Source organism: Rhinatrema bivittatum, chromosome 11 (assembly GCF_901001135.1).
Source record: "Rhinatrema bivittatum chromosome 11, aRhiBiv1.1, whole genome shotgun sequence".
Classification (NCBI taxonomy): domain Eukaryota; kingdom Metazoa; phylum Chordata; class Amphibia; order Gymnophiona; family Rhinatrematidae; genus Rhinatrema; species Rhinatrema bivittatum.
Genome location: NC_042625.1, coordinates 54605655 through 54627630, shown reverse-complemented (window position 1 = coordinate 54627630; position 21976 = coordinate 54605655). Strand labels below are relative to the sequence as shown.

Here is a 21976-nt window from a genome sequence, read left to right as displayed (position 1 = left end):
CATTCTCCAATACCAAACAGAAGATATAATGAGCAATGTTTCTCAAAACAAACAGGCAAATTGAAAGGTATAATTCCTTTATTTCTTAAATTGGTTTGGATGTGACAATCAATAACTATAATTAGTCAAACAGACCAAATCCCATGTCCTCATCTGACTCCTCAGACTCTTCCTTCTCTTCTTCCTTGGTAGGTGCAGCTACAGCAGGAGTGGCAGATGCAGTCACAGGAGCAGCAACTACAAAGGCAGAGGGATCTGCTAGGAAGGCTTTCACCTGAAAGAGAAACAGCATTGAGGCACAAATACAACACAACAGCATGCAGTTCTCATGGTCCAAACGAGTCACCCACACTCCGTCCCATGCTCTCCTACCCACTACTCTCCATCCCCATGCTATATACCTGTCACCTCTCACCACATTTCACACTGCCTCAACCTCTCCCCATGCTGCATACCTCCATCACATACACACAACACTTTCATCTACATTCAGCAATCTATCAAGTGTTGATTAATTTAGTGCAAATGACTATAAAGCACATGTTCACCCATGCATTTTTTGCCATTCATCTTCCATGCTTCTGCGTCCCCTGCTCATATAGCATGCCAGGCCAGCTCGGAACGCCTGCCAGCCCAAAAGCACCTGTGCTGCTTGTTGGCCTGCAAAGGCCACCACCGTAGCAGCAGTCATCTTCTCTCCCTTCCTGATTCTGACTGCATCACTGCTGCAGTGCATCCAGGCCTGACAGAACCAAACCCAGTAGCCATAGTTCTAGAACCGGAAATGTTTTAAAGAAATAATCTTCAGCCATTGTTTGTAACTTGCAGGCTGAATGAATTCAGTCTTCACCTTGTCAGCCAGAGGGAAGCTGTAGTTTGTCTCCACTGCCACAGCCAGGACTCGTTTATAACCATTTATGATACTGTGAGGTACTGATGCAATGGTGGGATAACCAATCTGCAGGCACACACTGGCAACATTACGAACACCCTGAAGAGAGAACATTCAAACTGTTAACACGCCCAGACACCCCAGTCTATGCTCTGCTGAAGTGCCATGCTGGGTCAGAGAAATGGTGCATCGAACCCAGTATTCTGTTCCAACGGTGACCAATCCAGGTCACAAGTACCTGGCAGGATCCCAAGGGGTAGACAGATTCCAAGCTGCTTATCCCAGGGGTAAGAAGTGGATTTCTGCAACTCTATTTTAATAATGGTTTATGGACTTTTCCTCCAAGAATCTGTCCAAACCTTTTTTAAACAGAGCTACACCAATAGCTTTCACCACATCCTCTGGCAACAAATTCCAGAGCTTAGTTATGCGTTGAGTAAAAAAAATTTTTTTAGTTTTAAATATATCACCTAGTAACTTCGTTGTGTGTCCCTTAGTCATTGTACTCTTTGAAAGAGTAAACTAACGTTAACTCGTTCCATTCCACTCATTTTATAGACCTCTATCATATCTTTCCTCAGCTGTCTCTTCTCCAAGCTGAAGAGCCCTAAACCTTTTTAGCCTCACTTCATAGGGGACTTGTTCCATCCCCTTTATCATCTTGGTTGCCTTTCTCTGTACCTTTCTAATTCTGATATATCTTTCTTGAGATGTGGTGACCAGAACTGCACACAATACTCAAGCTGAGGTCACAACATAGAGCGAAAGAGGCATTATGATATTCTCTGTTTTATTCTCCATTCCTTTCCTAATAATCTCTAGCATTCTATTTGCTTCCTTTGGCTGCTGCTGCACATGGAGCAGAAGATTAACATTTTCAATGATGACACCTAGATCCTTTTCCTGAGTGGTGACTCCTAATGTGGAACTTTGCATTTTGTAGCTATAATTTGGGTTACTCTTCCCTAAGTGCATCACTTTGCACTTTTCCACATTAGATTTCATTTGCTATTTGCATGCCCAGTCTTGCAATGTTCTCACAATCCTCTTGTGGTTTAATAACTTTGAATAATTTTGTGGCAACGGCAAATCTGATCACCTCACTAGTCATCCCCATTTTCCAGGTTGTTTATAAATACATTAAAAAGCAGTGGTCCCAGAACAGATCCCTGGGGCACGCCACTATTCACCTTTCTCCATTAGGAAAATTTACATTTTAGTCCAAATCTGTTTTCTATCTTTTAATCAGTTCGCAACCCAAAATAGATCACTTCCCCTATCCCATGACTTTTTAATTTCTTCTCATGAGGGACGTTTGTCAAATGCTTTGTGGAAATCCACAAAGCATTTGACAAAGCATCCTGTACATAAGAAAATAAGTGCCGCCCTAGGTCAGACCAATGGTACATCGAGCCCAGCATCCTGTTACTGACTGTAGCCAGTCCAAGTTGCCTGGAAGTACCTGGCAGATCCATATCTTATTGCTCATTCCCAGTGGTAAATGGTGGTGATCCCCCACATCTGCCTGTTAATGGAGCTGCTCTCCAGAAAGTTTTTAAAACCTTTTTTAAACTCAGCTATACTATTAACCTTGATCACATCTTCCAAGAAAATTTCACAGCTTGTGTGATTTGGCTGAAAAAACACTTTTGTAAGTCTGCCACCAGTTAATTTCAAGGACCGATTCCTAATCCTAAATTGAAAAGATAAATGACTGTTCCCTATTAACTTGTTCTACCCTGTTTATAATTTTATAAACCTCCATCCTAACCTCTCTTCATCTTTTCTCCAGCTGAAGAACTCTGACCTGTTTAGCTTTCCTTCATAAGGGAGTTTTTCCATCTTTTTTCATTTGGTTGCCCTCCTCAACATCTTTTCTAATTTTGCTGTATCTTTTTTGAGATGCGGTGACCAGAACTGCACACAATACCCAAGATCTTATCTGGTCTTCCTTTTCCTTCTTACTCCAAGTTCTATTTTTCCTTGTTAAATGTAACTGCTTTTTCCGCACCATTTGTTCAAGTTTAAGTTTATTTTGCACTCCTGTTTCATGTGAACCAGCATGATGGGACTATTGTCTTGAATGTTGGTATATAAAAAAACTTAAAAATAAAATAAGATGAGGTTGCACCATGGAGTGATACAGAAGCATTATGATATTGTTTTATTCTCCATTCCTTTCCTAATAATTCATAGCATTCTATTTGCTTTTTAGGTCACTGCCACAACATATCCACAATGATTCCAAGATCCTTTTCCTGGCTGGGATCTAAATATGAGGCCCAGCATTGTGTACATAACCTAACTGCACATTGGCCTCTCTCTCCCATATATTAATCTCCCAACATAACTATCCCACATCAACTACCCTTCAGCCGCAGACATCTTTATCTGCAACTTCTCCCCAGAAAATGCGCTCATCCCTCCACCTGTAAGCATTCCAACCTCACCTCCAGGAAGCGCTGATGTAAGGTCTCCTCTGTGATATCCAGCACTTCAGGGTTGTAGATGCTGCCATTATCATATACCTGCTGGATAATCAATCCAAATGAGAATGGGGAAATATTCAGCATGTTAAGTAAGGTGGCTTCACTGGCTCCCACTTTATCTCCAGTTTTAATCAGCTGCACGTCACTCTAGAAGACAAGAAAAGAAAGGTTAAAAAATCCACAGTGTGGTTACAGCTAACAGCAGTACTCCAGGCTGGCTGGGGTAATTTACATGGCTATAACCCTATCATCAATAAGCATGCTTGTAACAGATAGAGAATAGTGGTGGGAACAGGACTGACAGGTCAGGTAAGAGACAAAAGGGGGAGCTGGCATTGGTATATAACAAGCTTAAATAAATATGCACATCTGCCCAAAGTGGTAGAAAACCAGAAAGACTGGACAGACTGGATAGGCCAACTGGTAGAAACTGTTACTCTATGCAGGTTAACAGAAGGCACAGAGCAAGAGTACAACCCTAAACTTGCTGGACAGACTGGATGAATATTTGGGTTTTTAACTGCCATTTACTTCAATACTATCCTTTAGTATGTTATGATGTTTAAACTCAATATAGTTTGTATTCAAGCCCCATTACTTTTCTGCAGTTACCAGGAAGTTTTAAAGTGTAAACTTTTTTTGATGCTGTACTTCAATATTCAAATGTTAATAGGAATTTACCTCAAGCTTAAATTCTAACCTCTTTCAGCAAAGAACAAATTTGAAAACGATATTCAAAATAGATTTAAGTGTGGCCATAGCAATTCCATCAATGCTGGCATTTAGCATCAGTTTACACTGATAAACAAGAGTTTGCAGCCTGACACCTGGAACACAGGCTTAACTAGCACAGGTCAACAGGGCCATCCCTCATCCTCAGCTTTAATAATGCTGGCCCTTCACAAGGCACCTCAATGCGGAACTAAAACTTACCAGGATTTCAATGGTACCTCTAGAGATCTTGGTGGTGATGCCTAAAGCCTGGAAGAAGGAGGTCTTCTCGGGACCTAAACCAGTATTCTGGGCAGGTACAGTGACATCACAAGGGGCAATGGCACCAGCACGAGCTGAAGCTGGCACCTACAACAGGAAACACAAGTATTCACACCAGTCAGGTGTATATGACGCATTACCTTTAAATTTCAGGTATTTATAAACCACCTTTCCAAGTCACAATGCATCCAAAATGGTATATCAATATAACAAATACAATCAACACGAAGCATAAAAACACATCAACATATAATCAAACAGTAACTTCTGAAAGGACATGCATTAATCATAAAACATATATAAAAATTCTAGGATAGCACACATACTAACAATCATAAGATATCTCATTATTCTTAGAGAGGCCCCATACTAAACAAGCACACCTGTTCTAATCACATAGAAACCTCCAATCAGACATGCTTATCATTAAAGCACCACACAATAAATGCCTATTGAGTGCTACATGAAGCTCCTGTGCCAAATTTCTCACATCCCTCAATAGCCCACAGTATATGCAGATAGCAAGCTTCTCACTGAAGAAAATCTCCTCCTCAAATACTAACTTTTAAAGTAACTTGAATCTAGGTCCCCACCGACCAAACTTTTCTGCTGCAAAACTTGGGTAGCTTACCTTATTTGCCAGCAGCATGTCCCTGATTTCTGTCAGATCCTCCTTGGTAAAGACAAATCCCACATTCCCACGGATGTGAGGAAGTAGCCTGATGAATGAAAGAAAGGAGAGATTTAATTTCACCTGATAGTTTCCTTTTCTTGAATCCCACCATACCAGTCCAAGTAAGTGGGTTATGCCTCCCTGCCAGCAGGTGGCGCCAGAACCACAAGGTTAAAAGACCACTCATGGCACATGAGCTGGTGCAGCAGTAAACCTTGACAGTATACCTTTGCCAAAGCTAATCGATTGCACAACCATCAGAACAGCAAAGTAACAACTCATATTTAACTTAAAAATGGGAGCTACTCCATGGCTGCTTCTTATCCCCCTCCCCTTTGAGAAAGGAAGGCTTAAAGAAGAGAAAGGATTAATAGGTCCTGCTCCCTTCTGTTGTCGCAACAAGTAAATTGCTGTAAACCAGCCTAAACTGATGTGAGAGGGGTCTCAACTGGTATGGCAGGATTCAAGGAAAGGAAATTATCAGGTAAAATTTTTTTTTTTTTAATCACCCTGCCATACCAGTCAAGTGGCTTGTACCCATTCCTTCTGGGTCAGAGACCTCTGCCCCAAAGGCATTATCCCTAGCCCAAACATCCAAGCAGTAACCTTTAGCAAAGGAATGCAAGGACCACTTAAGTCACCGCACTGCAAATATCCTCTGGAGAAGCCAATCTAGATACTGCCAAGGAAGCTGCCAATGCTGTTGAATGCACTCTCAGCACTTCAGGAACTGGTAGCCCCCGGCCAAAATATGCTGCGACATAGCTCTTTAATCCATCTGGCTAAAGAGGAAATATAAATGCTGCCTCAGTACAGGCAAAATGGTAGAAGCTATTCTGAACAACAAAATTTCTGGCCATCTACGTAGAAAGGTTAATGGGTCAGAAGCAACATGGAGTTAAGCAAAGGGAAGTGTTGACTTAGAAATCTGTTACTTTTTTTTTTGAAGGTGTTAAACGTGGACAAGTCGATATGGTGTATCTGGATTTTTAAAAGGTGCCTGAAAATCCCTGACAGGCTATCAGGAAATTAATTGGGAACTCCCCCAGCCAGTGTTCCTCACTATCTGAATGAAATTCATCATCATTATCACCTCCACCAGAGCCTCTAGCACCGGGGATAAAGCAAAAGGAAAATGCCCCTCCCCCTCCACGGCCTGTGAAGTAGCTGCGAAGGGGAACAAAATGGCCACCGTTCCCGTGCTCAGCGGGAATGGGTTGTTCACAAGAGAGCCTTCCAAGCTCGCGGTGGCCGCCTGAAGTTGCTACTGCCTGCGAAGTGCCTCCGGGAAAAAGTCCTCAATAACGAAAAGCCGGTGCAACAACGGCACTCTGAGCAACTTGACTTTTTTTTTTTTTTTTTAAACAGGCTCAGCAGCAGAATGGCCTCAGGCTTAGTCTGTCCTCCAGGGCTAGGGAATTGGACCACCAGTTGTCTGCCCACACCAGCGGAGGACTGAGCAAAAAAAAGGTTCTCAACCCCCTGCTCGTCTGCCTCAAAACCAGGGGGGGGGGGGGGCCCCACCAGGACCTAGCAACCCCCAGGGAGGCACTTTTTTTTTTTTTATTCTCAGTCTCAGACTGCAGGCTTTGCACCTCCACCATCTACTGGAGATGGAGAAATCTGAGGGATGCAGGTAGCACCTCGTGTTATGTGACAGTGTCAATAAAACTGTCTCCATCTGCTGGAGGGGAGGCAAAACCCAGGAGTCTGGACTGATCTGGGCACATACAGGGAACTGGCTATTCCTTGGCCCCCAAGGAACCGAAGGGAGAATCTGATAAATAGCAAACTCCCCCCTCACTATAACTGGAGAGTCAACTGATGAAGCAGAGCATGCCCCATGACATTTAAACTCTCGCACCCAGTGAAAGAGACGCAATGGCGTGAAAATTTGCAAAAAACACCACCGGACTCAAACCCCCCCCCCCCCAGTTTGTAGCAAAGCGATTCCCTGTTGCCACTGAGCCGATAATATTTCCCCAGGGCCGTTATACTCCTCCCGCTTGCCACGGGAGCTAGCCCAACTAGCGCTACCTAACTAAGTGCTCGCATTGAGCAGGAAGCCTTGTCCTGGCACTGGAGGACTTTTTCCTCACGCTCTCAGCCAAAGGCTTAAATATGGTGCCGCCCAAGAACAGTTGCCCTGGTACAGGACGTCCTGTTTTCCACTCCCAGCGGTAGATATTACATGGCACAGTGAATACTTGACTGCTTGCACAGATCCAGAACACTTGATCTGGCATCAAGGAACTCCTATGTCCTCCTGCTCTCCGCAGCAACCAGCACCATGGCGTCACTACTACCTGCAATGAGTGGGAAGATTTGCCTATACACCCCAGGGCTTCTTCCCCCTGCTAGTGGATGCAATTCCAATAGCGCTGCCAGATTATCAGACTCATGCCACTCTGAAGCGGACCCAAGGACCCCACAGGAATCCTCTCCCCGCTACCCATGGGAGTGAGTTGCAAGACGCTGCCTGTTTCAATCGTTTGCAGTTAGCAAGAGTGTCAACTATAAAGCAAAAAACTTTTATATCGCACCCAGCCCTAAGACGATGGACACTCTCCACCTCCCCTTAGCCGACCCTTAACTAGCCAGAAAACCACTCCTCGAAAAGGACTCCATCTGCTGGTAGGGATGCACAACCCACTGGTCTGATCTGTAACTAGCCAGAAAACCACTCCTCGAAAAGGACTCCATCTGCTGGTAGGGATGCACAACCCACTGGTCTGATCTGGGTATGTTCAGGAACTTCAGTTATTTTCTCTTTTTACACTCTATTTCTGTTCCAGACTGCAATTTTGCACCTTCATCATCTGCTGGAGACAGAAATACTGAGGGACTGCAGGTGGCACACTCAGTTATGTAGCAATGCCTGACAAGTTTTTATTCTCTGTCTCCATCTGCTGGTAGGAATGCAAAATTCACTTGTCTTGACTGATCTGGGGGTATGAACAGGAATGTAAGTTTATTTTTTAGTGGAATCTCAATTTCAGTCATCTGATGAAAGTTTTTCATCTGCCTCCCTTCCTACTGATTCAGATTGCTTCCAACTTAGCCAGATTCACTTTCAGTCTGTGATCATGTAGCCATCCTGCCATTTGTTGAATTTCATGAGTTCATCTGATTATCCAAAAAAGCCAGGACTTTTGTCATCAGCTTACATATAACTATATCCCCTTTTTTGAATTTATTAGCTAACTGCAATACATAAATTGAAAAGAACTGGGGCCAACAGAGAACTCTGTGTTACCCCCCCAGGTTAAACAAGTCTTATCTAACTTGAAAGGTACATTCTTCTAAAACTTATGTAAGCCATGTAAGAGCAGTTCCAACAATACCAAAGTCTATGAATCAAAATTTTATGATGTATGGAGATCTCGAGAATATTGTCCCCCCAGGCCTGCCCTGCAGAAAAAAGGCCTTGTGTAAACATAGCACAAACTCTGGGAAAAAGGACAGTGATACAACAAATAGATAATTACTGGGGATCAGACTGGCCACTGTTGGAGACAGGATGCCGGACTCTATGGACCTTGGTTTGACTCAGCACAGCACTTGTTCTTATGACATCCAATCCTGAGCTCTCCACATGAGAAGCCCCCTAACTTTCAGAAGACAGTCTTGGGGGTCCCTCCTAAGGGAAAATGTTCCAGGTTCTCCCTCTCGTGCTCACTGCACTTAAAATGGCAACATCTCCCCACAAAAGTCATCTGGGTCATTTATCAGAGCCAGCCGAACTCTGGAATCCCTCCATATGCCCTTGCACCAGGGAACCTTACCACATAGGCTTCCCTGTGCTTCCTTTGCCTGCTCACTCCAGGCCCGCAGAGGAACTCCAGCAGCAGGCTCTACACATACAGTACTCTATATCTGCTGGAGACAAACATTGGCATGGTGTACTTCTACACCAAGCTCAGATATTGTGCCTGTCACATGACACCTGTAGTTCTGTCTCCACCTGTTGGCAGGGACACAAAACCCACTGCCTGAACTGGTATAGAAGGACTAGCAACTGTACCTGTTCTACACCCAGGCGGCGAGCCTTTAAACTTTATATTGGTCAAAACACAATTTACATGACAGTGTTTAAGTAATTACAGTTTAAATTATTAAAGAAAAAAGTTATAACTTAAAGTTGCAGAATTTTAAATATTTTGAGGAGAATTTCCCTAGAAATTCAGTGTCCCTTCCACACACACACCCTCATACAGGCTCCCTCAATCTCTCGCGCGCACTCACACACATCCCCTCATATAGGTTCCCTTTCTAAAACTCACATTCATGCATCCCCTGCACTCCCCCTCTTACCAACCAAGCTGTCTCTCGCACTCCCCCACACCCCCTCTCCTCTCTCATACACACATTCTCTCTCACTGGCATCCCCCTCCCCTCATTTAGGCTCCCTCTCTCTGAAACCCACACTCAAGCATCCCCCCACCCTCTCTTACCTCCCATGCTCTCTGTCACCCCCCCCTCACACACACACACTCTCTCTCACCGGCATCCCACCCCATGCTCTCTTTCACACCCTCTTGCTCTCTCCCACCTTCCCCTCCCTGACACATTCTCTCCCCGGCATGCCGCAGGACCCGTGCCGTTCACGGCGAAGATGAAGGCCCAGCGCACTGTTCGCAGCACACGGGGGCCTTCTATTTTCGCCTTGAGCAGAAAATAGCAGCGGAGAGCCCGGCATGCTGCAAACGGAGCGTGTGCCACAGGACGCGCTCCGTTTGCGGCATGCCAGGGTCTCCTCAGCTATTTTCAGTCTGTCCCACAATGGCCGCTGCAGAATTCCCCCAGGAGTACCCTCTTGTACCTGATGTTGCAGAATGTTTGAGCCTCCAAGGCGTCCAGGGAGCCACCTGCGCCCCAGCCCGATATATTATAGCGCCATCTATCGGCGGGCTGGAGAACATGCGCGAGCACTGATGGACACACTACCAAGCCCGATATATTATGGATGATAAAGAATGGCTGTTTTGCACCATCTCTACTTATTTTCTCAGGAAGAAAAACGGACGATTAGGAAAGCACCTTGAGCTGTTCTAAATGACTGATACCAGAAAGGGAAATGGGTGAGATATCACAAAACAGATAGTGCAGCTATGATTCATCTCCACAGAGAAGAAAATCTTTACACTTGGGACTCACTTTTCCAAAGCAGGATTGTTCTCCAAGTGGCCGCGGATGGCCTTCCGCATCATAGTGTTCTTCCCCATCAGAACCACAGCCTTTCCACGCAGGGACATACGGATCTGCTGCATTTGTTTTGATCCAACATTATCCGCCCCCACGATGAAACATTTTGGAAAATCATCCAGTAATTGCTACAGAAAGATAGTATTAAATGCAGGTTTGCATATTACAATTATATTCAAAAGACCCTTCATCTAAAAGTTTGAAGGGTAAGGTGAAATTACCCTCTTACCTGGTAATTTCCTTTCCTCAAAGTAGCTCAAAGCAGTCCATATCAGTGGGTTGTGTACTCCAACTAGCAGATGGAGAACGACTCCTCGCTGATGTCACCTTCATATAACTCAGCTCAGGCACCAGCCAGCCAGTATTTTCTTCAAAAGCAAATTGTGGACACTAACCTCTAAACATTAAAAAGAAATATTGCATCCTACAAACACTGTTGGAAATTTACCTCTCAGCGTAAATGGGACAGACGCATGAGTAGATGGAGCAGACTTTGGGGCACCAAAACGTTTCTCCATCTTATCAAGGTGCGCCCAATGCCCTTTGGGGGTCATCTGATCAGAGAGACATCACTGATGAACATTGTGCGAGGCCCCCAGAGGATGCAAACCTCATGAAAATCCGTAATAGACATGGTCCGCAGGCAATGGGGGCACAGACAAAAACCAGTCGACGCCATGAAAAATACCTGGTGTGCGGTCGGTGACTGGCAGTCACCTCGGGGTCAGAGTTGGGAATCAGCCACAAGACTGGAAAAAAGCAATAGGAAATCTACCATCTATCACAACTGGAATCCCAACTATCACTCTGCCTCAACCAAGCTAAAACAGAAATCATTCACATCCAGGACGACCGTCCCTCTTCCCCCCTCGAGAGCACCCCCCCAAACGATCCAGGAAGCTCAAACAACACGGGGATGCCAAACTCATCAAGAACCTCTCTCACACCATCCACAAAAAACCTAGGAGTTACCATCGACAGCCAACTCAACTTTAAACGACACATCTCCAATACAATCAAAGATGGATTTTTCAAACTTCAAACACTAAAAAAACTCAAACTTCTCCTCCATCCGCATGATTTCCGCACAGTACTGCAATCAATTATTTTCTCAAAACTCGACTACTGCAACTCCCTCCTCCTTGGACTTCCGGAAATCCACATCAAGCCTCTCCAAGTCCTACAAAACGCCGCCGCCAGAATCATCACCAACCACAGTAAATCCTCACACATCACTCCCACTCTCAAAGACCTCCACTGGCTGCTCATCACACAAAGAATCCAGTATAAAACACTCACCCTTATACACAAAAAAATAAACAACAACAAAATGGTCTGGCTAAACAACACCATCCAACCATATATCACACAAAGAACTCTCAGATCCTCCAACTCAGGTCTCCTCTCCATCCCAAATCTCAAAAAATGCTCACCTCAATGCAACACGCAAACGAGCCATTTCAACTGCTGGCCCTATCCTGTGGAACTCCCTCCCCACACTTCTCAGAAACGAACCCTCACCCCAAGCCTTTAAAAAACAGCTCAAAACATGGCTGTTCTTAAAAGCCTTCCCTCCTGAACCCCAACATCCTAAAATACATGTTCTTGAAAGCCTCTCCGCTTGACTACTACCCTGCACTAACGCATAACCCCCCCTCCCCCCCCCCTCCCCCTCCTTTCCCTCCCTCTCCCCCTCCCTGCACTCCCTCCTCCCTGTCCCCCCTCTACTCGTAACCAAATCATATTGTACATTTTGTATATAGGCTATAGGCCATTTCTCTATACCCACATTTAAGTATATTCAGCTGTTACAATGTTTCTTGTATTAATTGTTTAATTAATTATCTTGTTACAATGTAAAATAGGGCTGTTCTCGCCCTATTCAACCTGTTATCTGGAAACCGATGTGATATTTCGATCGAATGTCGGTATACAAAATAAATAAATAAATAAATAAATAAATAAATAAATACCACACCGAGGGAGCACAGACTGTGAAGAGGGACTTGACGAGGAGATAAAGGAACCTGAAACTTATCGAGAAAAACAAGAAAATGGAGAGCTCCACAACCGCACCACGGAAAAGAAGACAGTGAAGGAGGACCTCGCATGGACGCACGGCTAGCAGCAGGCTGGGCATGCTCAGTCTGCTGGTCAAAGCTTCTAGAAACTATCACAAATGTTTTCTGTGCCAGGCTCCATCGGATGTTGTCACCCACATGTGAGGATTACCATCCTGCTTGTCCTAGGAGAACATATAGCCACCAGGAACAATGTCTTCAGGGTCAATAACTGCAAGGATAGGCTATGTAGCTGTCAAAATGTAGGGGACGCTAAAAAATCCAGCACCAGGTTAAGACTCCACAAAGGAACCGGCAACTGCAAGGGAGGCTAAAAGGTGCTACTCTCCCTTCAAGAAAAGGGCCACATCAGGATGGGACGATGGGGAGACACCACTTACCATGCCTCCGAAACATGTAAGAGCTGCCACTTGAACCTTCAAGGAATTAATGGCCAAACTCTTATTCAACCCATCCTGCAAAAAATCCAGAATAAGCGAGATCTTAACCGATCGAGGAAGGACACCGTGCTCCTTGCACCAGTCCTCAAACACTTTCCAAACCCGCACATATGCTAGAGAAGTGGAGAACTTCCAAGCGTGAAGTAAGGTAGCAATCACTGCAGAAGAATACCACGTTTCAACAGGCGAGCCCTCATAAGGGCCAAACCATAAGACAGAACCGAGCCGGATCCTTGTGAAGAACCGGCCCCTGCTACAACAGATCCATGTGCGGCGGAAGACGAAGGGGGGTCCTTTACCAGGAATCTCCACAAATCCGCATACCACCGATGCAACGCATGGGCCACTTCGGAGCCACCTGTGGATTTCAATTCTGAATGACCCTGTGTAGCAAGGACCATAGAGGAAAGGCATAAAGCAACTTGTCTTCCGGGCAGACCTGTACAAGAGCATCGATATGCCCAGGGACTACGGACGACTCCTGTGACTGAAGAATCGAAGAACCTTCGCATTGTGAGAAGTCGCCAGCAGTCTAGGGACGGAAGGCCCCAGCGATCCACTATCAGCTAAAATGCCTTGGCGGACAACACCCATTCTCCAGGGTCCAGAATCTCCCTGCTTAAAAAGTCTGCTCGTACGTCATCTTTTCCTGTGATGTGAGAGGCAAAGATCATATGAAGCTGTCCTCCCACCATTCCATAAGTTGGTCTATTTCCTGTGACACTTGCTGGCTCTTGGTTCCTCCCTGGCGATTCATGTAGGCCACTGTCATTGAATTGTCAGACATCACTTGGACCGCCAGACTCAGTAGTCTGTGGCTGAACTGCAAACATGCCAACCTGACCGCTCGGATTTCCAGGCGATTGAAGTTCTAGAGAGCCTTTTCAGCCGTCCAACGTCCCTGGGTCGTCAGTTCCTGACAGTGAGCTCCCCACCCTGGAGACTCATCTATCGTGAGCACCACCAGTTCGGCGAGGACAAGGAAACTCCCTTTGTCAGATGAGCCTCCTGCAACCACCACTGGAAGCGAAAGCAGATTTCCATCGGCAAGTAGAGCCAAACTGAATAGTCCTGAGACTACGGGTTCCAACGAGAAAGTAGTGAGCACTGAAGATGACGCACGTGAGACCTCACCCACAGCACCCGGTTTGCTGCCATCAAACCAAGCACCACCTGTAGATAGCTCCATACCATCAGGCGCAGTTAGTGTTCACCAACTGACGCACCTGAGACATCGTTTGGATCCGTCCAGTAGAAAAACCTTGCCCACCCTAATGTCGAAGTGAATTCCCAGATAATCCAATGACTGAGAAGGCCGGAGACTGCTCTTGGCCAGGTTCACCACCAACCAAGCACCTGCAGCAAGAAAATTACCTTGTTGGTCACCAGACTGCTCCCTGCCAAAGACTTGGCCCAAAGCAGCCAGCCGCCACCACAACCACCATAACCTTGGAAAATGTTCTGGGGGCGGTGGCCAGACCAAAAGAGCAGCACCTGAAACTGATAATGGTGACCCAACACTGTGAAGCGTAGAAAACGTTGGTGCTCCAAACAGATGGGAATATGTAGGTAAGCCTCAGACAGATCCAGGGAGGTCAGAAACTCGCCCAATTGTACGGCCATTATCACAGATCATAAGGTTTCCATGCGAAAATGAGTCACCTGCAGATGACTGCTGAAATTCTTGAGGTCCAGGATGGGATGAAAGAAACCTTCCTTCTTGGGTACAACAAAATACATGGAATAGCACCCCGTATTTTGCTAAGATGTAGGCATGGGAACCATAGCCCCCACTGCCTGCTTCTTCTGCAGGGAGTGGCAAGGGGGTCGCCATAACCACATCCAGAGGAATTCTGCGAAATTCCAGCACATAGCCTTCCCATATCACTTCCAAGACCCATTGATCTGATGTGATCTCAACCCACCTCTGATAAAAGAGATAAGCGCACCTCCCCCAACTCCTCCTCCCGAAGGTAGGTCAGCAAACCTTCATTGGGAAGCTCGGGATGGTCTGCCACCCGAGCCTGCTCCTATCTTGGAATGTCAGGGTCGAAAGGACTGAGACCTACCAAAAGGCCAAGTTTCTGTAGGGACGAAAATGCTTGGAACCCCTAAGACAACCCCTCATAGAAAAAGGGTGCTGCAATTTTTATTTATTTGGTTTTATATACAGACATTTGATCAAGATATCACTTCGGTTTACATGAAACTAAAGAGTCAAATAAGACAATTGCTTCATATCCTCCAGTAATCAGGGAACTGGAGATTCATCCCATTTACTGGCCAGCTTGTCTAACTCGCTCCCAAACAAGAGTGAGCCTTTAAAGGGCATTTTTGTAAGATTAGCCTTGGAGGCTGTGTCAGCTGACCAATTCTGTAATCATAGCTGATGTCTGGCCGAGGTACTGACCAAATCACAGCCGGCGTCTGCCAAAAAGGCAACAGCGGGTTCCATAACTGCTCTGGAATTCATCCCCGAATCATCCACCTCCAGAGAGAGAAGCAGACAGAACATGCCACAAGAGCAAGCAATCTGCAAGGTCATTACCACTGCAAAGGTCTACTTAAGGATAGATTCAATCCACCTACCATGCACATCCTTCAAAGCCACTCCTCCCTCCACAGGGATAGTCCTTTTAGATACAGCGCAGACAAGCGCATTCACTTTGGGAAAACACAAACGCTCTCTCACAGCCGGATCCAGAAGGTATAGGCCTTTCAATGCCAGACCCCCTTTGAAATTTGCCTCTGGGGCATCCCATTCAAGATCAATCCGTTCTTGAATGGCATCCATAACAGAAAAAACGCAAGAGGTTTTACGCAAGGAGACCAAAATTGGATTCTTTTTCGGCTGTGACAGAATCTGCCCCAGGCACTCCCAGTATCTTCAATGTCTGGGAAATCAGGGCCAGTAGTTCATCTCTATAAAAGAACATAGTTTGATACAGCTCCAAACCAGGAGGAATATCACCATCTTCCAAAGAATCAGGATCCGCCTCATCATCCATGTCATCCAGGTCCCCACTGGGGATATCCGTGGCGAAACGAGGCATGCCACAGCACTTAACCGTAGGATTGGAAGAGGGAGTGGCCACCGGTTGAGGGTCCGACTTGACCGGAGTAAGCAAAGTAGAGGACTGTGCCTGAACAAAGGCTTGTAAACTCCACCCAAGAAAAAGCAGCCGGATCCAGACAAGCCAGAAGGTACTGGAGCGGGCCCAACTGAACTGCCATCTCCTGTAGAGCAGCCAGTCAAGGGAGTACCAAGATCTGGCGCACTTCCAATCAAAACCATAACCAGACCATCGTCAGAATGATAGTATCCAGGCTTAGCAAAATCCAAGGAAGACAACTCTCCCTGCGCATCTGAACAGCGCTAACACATATTGAAAGACAGGTCTGGCTAAGCCCTAATATGACAGGCAAAACAAAGAGAAAGGTGCTTAGGCTTCTTGTTTACCAGCATCATGAGCAACGGTAACTGTGTTCAAACACCTCGCGCTTAAAAAAAAAGTCGCGTGCACAAATTATAGCTGCCCCAGCAATAAGCGCAGCAAGGCACGCCTACTACTAGTGCACCGTGCTGGCGCGCATACCATGTTCAAAAAAGTTGTGTGCGCAAAAGTCACGTCTAGCACAGCACACGCTGAGATCCTGTAGAGGGCAGTAAAGCGTGCACGAAAATGCCACTGCGGCCTACCATGCAGTGCGCAGAGAAAATCCTACTGCGGAGCCTAGCCCACATGGGCCCCTCAACACCCCAGGCTGCTCAGTTCCCCTAACCCCAACGGGAGTAGGAACAACGGCAGGATGCCGCACCTAAAAACCCCGTCTCTGTAGGTAAAAATTCTCTTTTTTTTTTTAAACCAGAGTTCAGCACTTACCAGCTGAGTACAAAGACAGTCTCCGGCAGCGGGGGGGTGGGGGGAGAGGGCATCTGCCATCTCTGCCTTCTGCACCCACTGCCTTTCAGCTGTACAAGCAGCTAAGTCCGGGATCCTGCTACCGGACCAAGGCACACCTCCGAGGGACCACAAAAATCACCTCAGGAATTCTCAGCTGGGGGGGTACCTTTAGGTAGCACTGCAGGAGAGCAGAGCTTTTATTTCTCAACAGAAAATTCTTTCAAAATTCACAGCAATCCCCATAGGGAGATGCATGTCCACCATCTGCTGGAGACGGATAATACTGGCAGGCTGGAGTCACTGCAGGAGTATATATACTAGGACGTCATCTTTCTCCATCTCCATCTGCTGGCAGGGTGTATGACCCACCTGAATCCATCCTGTCTACACACTAGGTAAATCAGAGTTTATTTTGGTGACAGAAACCAGTATTACAGATTCTCCTACCCACCACCTCCATCCCCTGCCTAGCATGTCCCCCTCTCGCCCACCTCCCATTCATCTTTACCAGTGGCCGCATCTGGTTCCTCTTCCCTCCTTTAGCAACACGTACCTGCTTCAAATGCCACATTAGTGGCACCAGACAGCAGATACTTTGGCTGTTATGGAGAGGGAGCTGGGACTTGAGACTTGAAACATTGGATTGGAGGTACAGGAGGATGAGCACATTTGCTGGTGGGGGACAGGACTTGAATCACAGCACACACTTTTGGCCCACATTGACAGGAAAACTTGAAATGCTGCATCCACAGTTCTGGGGCTGCTCTTTAAACCAGCCTAAAATTACAGTGAATCTGTTTAAACAGATTTTCACCTTTGGAAAAATCCTAGAATTTATGGGTGAAAAATCAGTTTAAACTGAAAATTGAGGACAAAAAATTAAGCACATTAGGATCCTGGAGCAGGGATTCCAGAACTTTTTAAGAAGGCCCCATAACTTGCAAAATCATTGTCGGCGCCAAATAAACATTTTGATGAACTTTTGTCTCAGCATCTCCCCTTCTCTCCCTCGCAATCATTCCTCTCTTCCAGTGTCTTCTCTACCCTCAGCATCTCCCCCTCTTCCGGGTGTCCTACATCTTCCTTTCCTCTCCACTTCTTCACCCTTCCTCCCAGACGACAGCTTCTTGTGCCTCCCTGCTCAGCAGCAGTTCCAATGGCAGCTTTGGCCTTCCTTTCCTCCAGTACAGCTCCAGCAGTTATTCAGACCTCCCTCCTCCTGCCATGGAGACTCTGGCTTTCCCCAGCAACTTCCTTCTTTCCCCCAATAATATGGGCATGCGATTATGGCTACAGCATGCACATGCCTGCTGCTTCTGCTCTGTCCTGCCAAATGTACATCTGGGTCCAGTTCCTGTGTATGACCTGTCAGTCTTCTAGGGAGGAGATACTAGAAAACCTGCAGCTTTGCTTTTGAAATTAGGATGAAATTCAAATTAGTCTGAAAACGTAAGGTCCCTATGCATCAGATACAAATACATTTCTCAGTATCCATTCATCATTCCTCAGTGTCCCCTTAACTTCCACCACCAAAATCTCATCAGTTCCTAAACATACAATAACCTTACATAAAGGGGTGTAGGCTAATTCTGTAAGGGAAGGTTACAATATAGCAACTCAGTGGGAAATAACATATAGGCAAGACTGAAATATTTTTCGGCAAGATTAAAAATGGTAACTGATAGGGCGCATTTAGAGCTCCCTATCACTCTAGGATCAGTACTCTCCAACACTTACTATGATCTTCAGAAAATAGTTGGACTTCCACGTAGCTCTGTCTTCCCTGGGCATCTCGAAGGTGCTTCCAAGGATTGCCACACAAAGGGTTTAAAGACAAGGTAACTGCAGAGTGGAAGAATACACAAGCAAATAAGAACATAAGAAATTGCCATGCCGGGTCAGACCAAGGGTCCATCAAGCCCAGCATCCTGTTCCCAACAGTGGCCAAACCAGGCCACAAGAACCTGGCAATTACCCAAACACTAAGAAGATCCAATGCTACTGATGCAATTAATAGCAGTGGCTATTTCCTAAGTAAACTTGATTAAAAGTAGTTAATGGACTTCTCCAAGAACTTATCCAAACCTTTTTTGAACCCAGCTATACTAACCACATCCTCTGGCAACAAATTACAGAGCTTTATAGTGTGTTGAGTGAATCTCTGGGTGGGGAGGGTGATATGAATAAGCAAAGCTGAATCTCTGAGTGGGGGGGAATGATGGATAAGCAGAGCTGAATTATCTGGGTGTTTAATGGATAAGCAGAGGGCATTTCTGGATGGTGGAGGAATAAGTAGAGCTGTATGTTGGGGTGGGGGGGTTAAGCAGAACAGTTTATTTGGGGTTGGGGGATAAGCAGAGCTGAATATTTGGGGGGGTGGGGGATAAGCAGAGAATCTGGGTGAGGGTGGATAATCAGAGTTGATTATTTGGGTAGGTGGGGTGGATAAGACCAACTTTATATTTTAGGTGGGTGGGGTGGATAAGCACAGCTGTATATTGTGGGTGGGGTGGATAAGCACAACTGTATTTTAGGTGGGTGGGGTGGATAAGCACAACTGTATATGTTGAGGGTTGGAATGAAGGGGATAAGCAAAGCTGTATATTCAGGGAGAGAAGCAGAGCTGTACATTTGGTGGGGTTGAGTGGTAGAATAAGCAGAGATGTACATTTGGAGAGTTGGGGGATAAGCAGAGCTGCATATTTGCAGGTGTGAGAAGTGGAATAAGCAGATCTGTATATTTGGGGGTGGGGTGGATAGGCAGAGCTGTATATTTTGAGGGGTGGGGCGAAGGGGATAAGCAGAGTTGTATATTAGGGAGAGAAGCATAGCTGTATATTTAGAGTTCGGATAAGCAGAGCTGGATATTTGAGAGGGAGTGAGGGATGGGATAAGCAGAGTTGTTTAGTTGCGGGGTGGATAAGAACAGCTGTAGATTTGGGGGAGTGGATAAGCAGTGTTAGGCAGCCTAGGCTCGGGATTTGTTTTACTGACTCCGTAGGAAATGGAAATCTCGCAGAGAGAAGGAGAGAGTGAGAGTGGTGGAGGGGCTGTGGCGGCGTTTTCAGAAGCGCCCAAGGGTAGCTAAGCACAGGTTTACGTTTCGCTCCCGCGCACAGCGAGGAGGAAAGGGCAGGAGGGAGAAGACCGTGATACTGACGATCTCCCAAAGCAGAACGAGGGAATGAGAAACGACCCCGGGACCTGAGCCGGGACGCTTCCGCTTAGGCCCAGGCCGAGCATGAGCACACAACATACCTCACGCTAGAGCTTCGCGGACAAAAGAGAATGGAGGCCGCCACCTCCGGTTACTTTACGTCCAATGGTAACCAATCACAGTGCGCTAACTGCACATTGCGTGTGGCGATTGGATCTTACAGCCTTCATTCCCGAGAAGAGCTACTGACCAATCAGCAAGTAGCACCACAAACCCACCTTTTAAAGGTACAGTATGCCTGGCAGTGACAAACCTCTCGTTTAAAGTCATGGTCACAGCATTGACTTCCGGCCATGGGGAGGTACAACGTAAACTTGTGTTTAGCGATTGAAAATGCGGGACTATCTTATGTTAGAAACATAAGCTCATCTGGTGGGTAAACGCAATAGGGCATTTTGGTGTCTTGCCCCTCTCTTTGAAGTAAACTGGGAGAGATGTTCGTTCTATTAGTTACTTTCCTTTACGAAACAATAAATCGGGGCTTTTTACCCAGGTCCTTGAAAGCTGAATTTTCTACCCCCGTTTCAGCCGTTTAGCAGAGAGTACTAAAATTTTAAAGACCTTTCTGTGTTTTTTTTCTCATTCATTGCCCTGTCGTGGTGCAATCCCTTTGCACAAGAAATATCCGCATAATGGCTTGAATGATACTCATAACTGATATCTATTTAATTGGGTGGTAGTGTAGTTTTATTATTTTATTTTATTTATTTAACAGTTTTATATACCGACCTTCATAGTAAATAACCATATCGGATCGGTTTACAATTAACAAGAATAAAAAACTGGGGTAACTATTCAAGTAAACGAAAGATAAACAGTAAGTAGGAATGAGTCAAAGTTACAATCAACAGGGAAGAGAACTTGGAAGCTTGCAACAAGCTGGAAAGAAGATAAGGCGGGAAATAAATTATAAACTGTATTTATCTGAAGTGCTTGATTGGCATTTGTATTGATTTTGTTTGTTACATTATTGCTATTGTTCCTCAGTTTGAGTTGTATTTTGATTAAAAAATGTTTTAAAATAAAAATGACACTGCTTCCATGGTGGTCTAGTTAGTTCTCTGTTCAGGGCTTAAATAATTGCCAATACAGTAAAGTCCGTGGGAGAGCACACGCACAGGCCCCTCTCCTGTACACGCGATTCAGTATGCAAATTAAGCACAGCAGTCAGCGGGTTTGACAGCCGACGCTCAATTTTGCCGGCATCGGTTCTCGAGCATGCGGACAGCCACGGATTCGGAAACCGGACGCCGGCAAAATTGAGCGTCCGGTTTTCGACCCGCGAGCCGACTTCAAATTTTTTATTTTTTTTTAACTTTTGGTAACTTTCGGGACCTCCGACTTAATATCGCCATGATATTAAATCGGAGGGTGCACAGAAAAGCAGTTTTTACTGCATTTCTGTGCACTTTCCCGGTGCACGAAGAAATTAGCGCCTACCTTTGGGTAGGCGCTAATTTCTGAAAGTAAAATGTGCAGCTTGGCTGCACATTTTCCTTTCTGAATCGCGCGGGAATACCTAATAGGGCCATCAAAGGAAAATTGGTTCTTACTTGCTAATTTTCGTTCCTGTAGTACCATGGATCAGTCCAGACCCTGGATTATGTCACCAATCCAGCAGAGGGAGGCAGAGAAAACATTCTAATGACTCTGACGTATACCCTGGAGCACCACCTGCAGTCAAACAGTTTGACCAGTATCAAAGCAGAAATTTAACTACTAACATATTAACTAGCTATCTAAACAGGAGAACGAATTTCCAACTCACAAATCCTAAATGGAAGCAGAATCCCCCAAAAAAATCTTGGGAATAAACAAGAAAATATTAAGAACAATAGACGGCATGAAAAGGCGGTTTAATTACCCAAACAGTGAACGAGCGGACTCTCCGAAAAGATAAATATAATACACAGACATAAAGGGTGGGCATCTGGACTGATCCATGGTACTACAGGAACGAAAATTAGCAGGTAAGAACCAATTTTCCTTTCCCTGTACATACCTGGATCAGTCCAGACCCTGGGATGTACCAGAGCTGATTCAATTAGGGTGGAACCCAGAGAGTCCCGCTCGGAGAACAC

General features: G+C 45.7%; 1 protein-coding gene across 1 annotated transcript; it reads right to left on the bottom strand.

Annotated features, from left to right (window-relative positions):
• Positions 1-60: 60 nt before the first annotated feature.
• RPLP0 (ribosomal protein lateral stalk subunit P0) lies at positions 61-20063 on the bottom strand. The gene is made up of 8 exons (XM_029619594.1): positions 19937-20063; positions 18416-18520; positions 10205-10380; positions 5006-5093; positions 4315-4461; positions 3343-3528; positions 851-991; positions 61-274 (listed from the first exon to the last, which is right to left on the bottom strand). Exons 2-8 carry the CDS (start codon positions 18467-18469, stop codon positions 122-124), a joined length of 945 nt encoding a protein of 314 aa, XP_029475454.1. The 5' UTR covers positions 18470-18520; positions 19937-20063; the 3' UTR covers positions 61-121.
• Positions 20064-21976: the final 1913 nt, after the last annotated feature.

Excerpts from the sequence above, each read along its gene's own strand:
- RPLP0 (XM_029619594.1), bottom strand. The coding sequence starts at position 18,469 with ATGCCCAGGGAAGACAGAGCTACGTGGAAGTCCAACTATTTTCTGAAG. Across the intron at positions 4,462-5,005 it reads ACATGCTGCTGGCAAATAAG|GTGCCAGCTTCAGCTCGTGC; the intron begins GTAAGCTACCCA and ends TTCCTGTTGTAG. Across the intron at positions 992-3,342 it reads TACATCAGCGCTTCCTGGAG|GGTGTTCGTAATGTTGCCAG; the intron begins GTGAGGTTGGAA and ends TTCTCTCTTCAG.